At 35.7% G+C, this 6,912-nt stretch overlaps 1 protein-coding gene across 3 annotated transcripts; it reads right to left on the bottom strand.

Annotated features, from left to right (window-relative positions):
- Nucleotides 1–774: 774 nt before the first annotated feature.
- LOC126702719 (nuclear intron maturase 4, mitochondrial) lies at nucleotides 775–6,912 on the bottom strand. Of its 3 annotated transcripts, XM_050401539.1 has the most exons (5): nucleotides 6,679–6,912; nucleotides 6,321–6,438; nucleotides 3,303–5,805; nucleotides 2,854–2,928; nucleotides 775–1,978 (listed from the first exon to the last, which is right to left on the bottom strand). In XM_050401539.1, the coding sequence occupies exons 2-3, from the start codon at nucleotides 6,415–6,417 to the stop codon at nucleotides 3,494–3,496; spliced, it is 2,409 nt and encodes an 802-aa protein (XP_050257496.1). In that variant the 5' UTR covers nucleotides 6,418–6,438; nucleotides 6,679–6,912; the 3' UTR covers nucleotides 775–1,978; nucleotides 2,854–2,928; nucleotides 3,303–3,493. The 3 variants fall into 3 exon arrangements, with proteins under 3 accessions (XP_050257496.1, XP_050257497.1, XP_050257498.1); XM_050401540.1 differs by lacking the exon at nucleotides 2,854–2,928; XM_050401541.1 differs by lacking the exon at nucleotides 6,321–6,438.

The following is a 6,912-nucleotide window of genomic DNA, read 5'->3' as shown; positions in this document are numbered from 1 at the left end:
TCGTCCTTAAACTATTGAAAAACTCATCTTTCGTCCCTTAAACTATTGAAAATGTTTTATTTATATTCTTAAACTTTACTAAAAGTTTGTTTTTCATTCCTATACTATTGAAAAAGTTCTTTTTTCATCCTCATTTTTGTTTCTAAACTATTGAAAAAAAGAATCTTTACAAAGTTTAGGGGTGAAAAAAAAAAACTTTTTAAAGTTTAGAGTCAAAAAAACAAACTTTTGTATTCTACCCCCCGGGCCCGCAAAACACACACACACACACAAACACACACACACACACACACACACATATATATATATATATATATATATATATATTTTTTTTTTTTTTTAAATGAGACATCTTAAGTTCAAATCTCTCTTCTCCCATTACATCTATCAAATGAAAATTAAAAATTAAAAAAAAAAAAAAAAATTGTTCAATAAAATGTTATGTCATATTTATATACAAAATTTTATAAAATGTACTATATAACATTATACTGTATCAAATATAAAATGCACTCTATTATGATTCATATATACCAAAATAATTCTTAACTAAAACATATAATAACTGAATAAAATTATAACATACCATAACAAAAATTAGTTCAATACCAAAAATTACTTATTGCACCCAATATATTTTGCATTAACAATGAATTTAACAAATTTTTAACATTAAAAAATAAGTTTATGTATGAGAAAATTTAATTACTAATGGATACTACTATTAATATCTTCAACATATATATGTGTGTGTGCTGCTTGGGGGAACAAATCAAGTAAAAAAGTTGGAAAATACATTCTATTAATTGAAACCAAAATATGAAATCACAAAGAGAAGGGACTGACCCCAGACGCAGTTGATGCACATTCATTGTCAAAGTGTAGCTACATTCCCTTGTTTTCAAGCAGATATCTACTACATTCAGCTCAACTTAAAGTTCGGGCATCAAAGAGCGGTTAACTCAGGTTAGCCATCCGATGGCACCCCAGCCAACCAATGACACCTTAGTCATCCGTTGCAAGTGTGTGCCTTCCACTCCACGTCTATGCATATGAAAACTCTTACGCACTACACCAAAAGATCCATCCACCAACCTGTGTCCTCTGAACATGGGAAGTGAACTCCGAGAATCTCAGTGCTATTAACTCCGCTCCTCCTATCACACTTACTATAAAGAAAGTGGCTAAATTATGGAAACGCAATCAACTCTAGGCCACCATATAAACACCAGACCTCCTCTGTTCTAAGGTATGAGTGGAATTTCCTTACCCTTATGCTTCTAGAGTTCTTCAAGATTTTATGAGTACTGACTTACTCATCGGAGAGTCATCGGCTGATGGGCCGGCCCCACACTAATGCTTTCCGATAGTGTGTTCATCTTTGCAATTCTTCTAAAGCTCTCCATTTGGACCATTGGTTCACGAACGATTTTTTGTGCATCATCAATATATATATAATAGTTCCTTGCACCTCTTTATTGGATAACCAATAAAACCTCTTATTGGCTGGATTCTTGATATAGAGATAGCACGTGGTTCACAATCTTGCCTAAATTCCTATGTTGTGTCATTAACTGAATTTTCTTCTCTAATTGCTAAATTTCCTTCCCTAATTACTGAAAGCTACATATCGAATAGCATCATATTTTGCTCCATATCTTTATCATCTTTTCATGTTTTCTTCTTCTTCTTTTTTGAAGATGTTTCAGCTTGAGAGGGAGCTTGAGAATGTTTGAGGAGATACGATAAAATCATTGTCATCATCCATGATATCAAAGCTCCCCGAAAACCAAATATGCATTTCTTTTAGTAAATGTCACTTTCAAAAGGAGGAACACTTCAAATTGAAATTTTTGAAAAGGAAGCTCAGAATGGCTTCATCAGAACCAACAAAAACAAGGCCAAGACACATCTTCTGTAGAACCCTCACAGTTCTCAAATAGAAAACAATATCTGGACTTGGAAGCACATAAGAGACCTAAAAATTCCAAAAAGTAGTTATAGCTTACAGAACAACTACAATGGCTGTGAACTTGTGATACATAAAACAAAGCAGGAACTATAGAAGCCTACTTGGTAGCATAAAAAATACACAAAAAGAATCCCAATATTCAATGTTAAAATATTCCCTTATTAGGACCAATGACAGAAACACACTCCACTTAACTTGAGTCAACTTTTCCATTTTTCAATAAACAAAAACAAATGACAAAAACAAAAAAAAAAAAAAAGAGTAAAATTATATACTCTTTTTTTTCCCTTTATTTTCCTATCAACCAAATAGAAAATAAGAAATGAGTACTCACAGAAATGGTATCACAGAAATTTCAACATACACATTTAGTCCATGCATGAATTCCAACATTAAACAAATGCATTATATGACTGAAGTTTAGAGCAATATAACCACCATTTATGCTATTATAGGCGGTACTTTTCAGTTAAAGAAAGCAATTACCGACTAAATCATCATATTCAATTTCAAAGTCTCAGCCGAAGCAGGTAGACAGTCAATTTCTGTTTGTTTGTTTTCTTTTTTTAATCCATGGTAATTCTCCCAAAACCACCACAGATACCCATATAAATTTCACATCAACAAAACCTCAAAACCTAAAAATCTAAATAACCATTTCTAATTTTCTACATAACCCAAAAACCAAAAAGAAAATAACATAAGCAAATTATCAAACACGTTGACCATATATGGGGAAAAATAAATTCAAACTAACAACCAAAATCCAAACAACACAACAAAAGAACAAAAATATTCTTCTTCTAATTCATCTAACCCACACCCACCCACCCACCCACAAAGGGGAGAGAGAGAGAGAGAGAGAGAGAGAGAGAGAGAACCTGGAGGTTATGGGTGTAAGGTGACTTGATGGCAGCTCCAAGTTGAGGAATTAGTTTGTGAAATTGAGAGTGAGTCTGAGAGAAGAAATTTGAGACTATGAGTGAAAAAAGGAAAAGAAAATGATTGTGTAGATGGTTGGTATAGTCAGTAATTTTGATAAAATGCTAAAGATAAATTTGGAAACTTGAAAAGTTTTAATAAACCTAGAATCCCTCCCCTCCAAATCTTCTGATTTGAGGGAATTGAAAATAAGAGGTTTGAAGGGGAAAGTCATCCCATTAAATCCCCTCAAGTCCTTTCCCACATCCTTAAATCATCCAAATTGGGAGAGTATAAACCCCAACCTCCTTCCCATCTACTCCCTTCTCCTCGCCTCCCATCCAAGCACACTATTAGTGAAAAACATACCTTTTCAATGCTTCTAAAATTATATAATCCAAATACTAACCTGAAAAAATAACTCAAGTTTGAAAATTTTCCACATTTGTCAAACATCTGATGTTCCCATGCTGACAATTTGAAATGGGCAAACTATTAGCATCTCAATGCCTCTGTTACTTCAATGGCTTCCACATACATCAAGAAGTGTTCAACAGGCCATGTATCCACTGCTCAACGATATGTATTCACTAAAAGCACTCATTTCCAGGCACCAAAATCAATGGACTGAAGTGATATTTGACCAAGATACAAATCTTTTAAATGCTGCTTACACAACCCAATCCGCCTTCTATTCAAGCTGGGATGAATACAGCTTGAGAACCCTGTCTTCCAGCCTGGGAACTTCTGCCTTTCCATCACATGAAGTGTATATACACATGGTGCTGGAGACGGACATCCCATAACAAAACAATTGCAAGGCCGTGACTCGCTCACCACTCTTGCTAGGGAAAGTAAAGACAAACCACTATAAGATATCCCATACATTAAAGCCTCATCATTATCAAAAGCTTGGGTATCTGATGTCTCATTGGCCATCTCTTGCTCTATTTCTTCAGTAGATGGAATCCTACTCAATTCTGAGTCAAATCGCTTTTCTATATCATTTTCATATATCCGGTATTTTGCCGCTAGAGTACGAATGCAAGATTTCCTAAGTTGATCAGAAATTAAGAGCTTTACCTCACTAAAATTATCACATTCACAATACCATCTAAGCCAACGGCAAACAATACCTGAAAACCAGTCAATAATCTGGGTGTTATCTTGTAAAATAAGCAGAGAAGTTGTACGGGCATACCCTTCATATGTAGCCAATCCATATCGTAAAAGCCTCTTTTTTATAGCATTAACAGGAGCAATAATCTCTGTGATTGTGTCAGATTTGTTAGAGCTAGAATTCGGCAAGAGAGCGAGAGTAGAAGATGTCTCAGATGAAACATATTCTTTAGCACGCCTCTGAAATTCATAAAAGGAGTCCTTCAGCTCTTGAGGAAGAGATGGTTCTGCAACATACTTAGAAAGGATAATTTCCTCGCTCTTTGCTGCTTTGGCTCTAACATCTTGCATCCATATCTTCAGTAAGAGCTTGTACCAATGATCAGTTTCCATCCCAGCTTTACGAAAACAGGAAACTTGGCTCAAAACAGACTTACTGTCAGCTAAATGCTTGATTTCAGACTCTTTAACCTTCTTCAAACCATGACCTAGCCATTTCTTACCAATCCTAACAGTCCCGGCATTCCACGCCTCTTCTTTTTGTAAAGAAAATAATTCAACCTTTTCCTTTAACTTGTGAATGGCTTTTACAGCAGGACTTTCTCTAACTCTTCTTCTAACCAAATAGCCCAGAAAGCGAATCCCCTGAGGTCCCTCACATGGTAATATTTCTGTTTCATTGTCAACATCCAAGTGCAAAGAATTCTGCAAGTAATTAAGAATCTCAGACTTAAAACCAAGAGCAACATCTTTGGAACCAGAGACCGCAAAAAATATCTCATCCATGAAGCGACAACAATGAACTCGTAGACTAACATTCTCTTCACTTTTGCAGTTGAGATCATTGCCTTTCAGCTGTCTCCTAAACCAACTGCGCAGCTTGGAATAGGACTCATCTTGATCAGTATGAAAACATGGATTTAGAGCTTCATATTTCATTGACAATCTGTAAAATTCACGGTCAAAGAGGTCAAGATATATATTTATTAGTATTGGAGACAAAACTCCCTCTTGTGGCAGACCATGGCCTTTAGGAAAACCCCCAAACTCCAAATTGAGTACCTGGGAATCAAACATGCTCCAAATGATAGCATGCAAGCTGGGATCTTCTATCTTGTCCTCCATTATTGATTTGAGCTTGGCAAGAATGCAAGCATCCAGCTTTTTATTTATGCATAATGTAAACCACCAATCAGTTCTAGAGATCTCTTTGCTGATGTACTTCAATGCCGAGGAGTGTCCCCTCCCACTTCGACAACCATGAGAAATCTTAGAAAAGTGGGGTTTGTAAACAACTTCTAGAACTATTCTGATGGCTTCCTGAACAACTTTCAACTTTAGATTGGGGAGGACAAGGGTTTCTTTCCTTGCACCCTTTGTTGAGATAGAGAAGGTATTGGCATTGACATCAAAACTCCCACTACAAAGCTCTTCAGCAATGGATTCAAATGGGGTTCTGTCATAATCTAATGATGTATCTACATTTGAGTTTAGCCTTATACAATTGTAAGCATCCTGAAGAGTTTCTGGATTGGCAATCACTTTGGCCATTAGGTCTTGAAACTTCTGATTCATGTATTGCTCCTTCACCCTCTTCTTTATGCGGAGTTCAAAAGACCTCTTGAGCTCCATTCGACTCTTGGGTTTTCTCTCGTTAACACAAGAAGATTCTTCAACAAGACAGGCTAAGTTCTCCGCCAATGTCATTTTTCCAATCTCCCTGTCAGTGTCTTTATTAGCAGCAGTGGAAGAAGAATATTCTACACAAGACTGTAATCTTCCAGCAGATTTACCTGTTACAAGTTATGGATGTCTCAAGTTATTCATGACAAAAGCAATACATGAAGGATTATTAATAACTTATATAAGAGATTTTTTTTTTCTTTTTTGGGATAGCTTAGTTTATGAAATTTAGAGCCTAATGATTAAATAGACAGACACACGAAATCACATCAGTTTTTGAGGCTTTGTGTTGTAGCCCATTTAACAAGAACACATTAATTGAGCACTCCAGGTCCTGGAAGTGCAGCCACTTAAACAGCTCAAAATAAATTAAACTATTCCTGATGCATGAAGAAAAATCTCCCCCCCCCCCCCCCCCCCCATCTCCCTGTCGAGAGGTAGGACCATTTGATGGAGTCTGTAACAAAGAAACCACTTTAAGTCTCAAAATCCTAGAACTGATACTTTACAGAAAAAATATCAAATTCATCTGAATTTTCTGTTGTAAGCAACTATCAAAGCACCTTGATATACAATGGTTTATACACCTTGAAGATAGCTTTCAAGCTGGCATATAACAAGTTACCTATAATTGTCGAAAACGATGAAATGACTTCAGCAACGTTCATGCTTTGAAGTATAGCATGTGCTTTGCAAACAATTGGCAACCCCAGAAGCCTCATTGCTCCTACTCAGACTAGCATCTACATAGCGTCAAAGAAACATAGAGACCCATTACTTTAAATTTATATATAAGATCATTCCAATGTACAGAATAGCAAGTCTTTATACATACAGTAATATTTACAAGAAAATGAAGAACAAAGCCGAGGAAACTGCATTAAAGAGGCATTTTAACAAACAGGTGGTGTGCAATAAAAAAAGTTGTAGAATTAACTTTTACACATCAACAACTATACAAAAACGTAAGGTAGAGTTCATACCATGTAAAGCTTGCCTAAAAAATGGGTGATTTTTTTTTTTCGGACTTTGCTTTGAGAGATTTGTTTGTGTTTCCCTCCCAAGTTTACTGGAACTGCCTCTATCTTTTAAACTCAAAACCCACCAATCCGTTTGAAATGAATTTTGGGTTTTTCCCTTTTTAACCAAAACTAAAGATAAATGGGTTCATTGAAGCCCAATCCATTATCAATGAGAATTTTGGTTAGTCTTAGGTT

Source organism: Quercus robur, chromosome 10 (assembly GCF_932294415.1).
Source record: "Quercus robur chromosome 10, dhQueRobu3.1, whole genome shotgun sequence".
Lineage (NCBI taxonomy): Eukaryota > Viridiplantae > Streptophyta > Magnoliopsida > Fagales > Fagaceae > Quercus > Quercus robur.
This window is presented reverse-complemented; position numbering and strand designations above follow the sequence as displayed.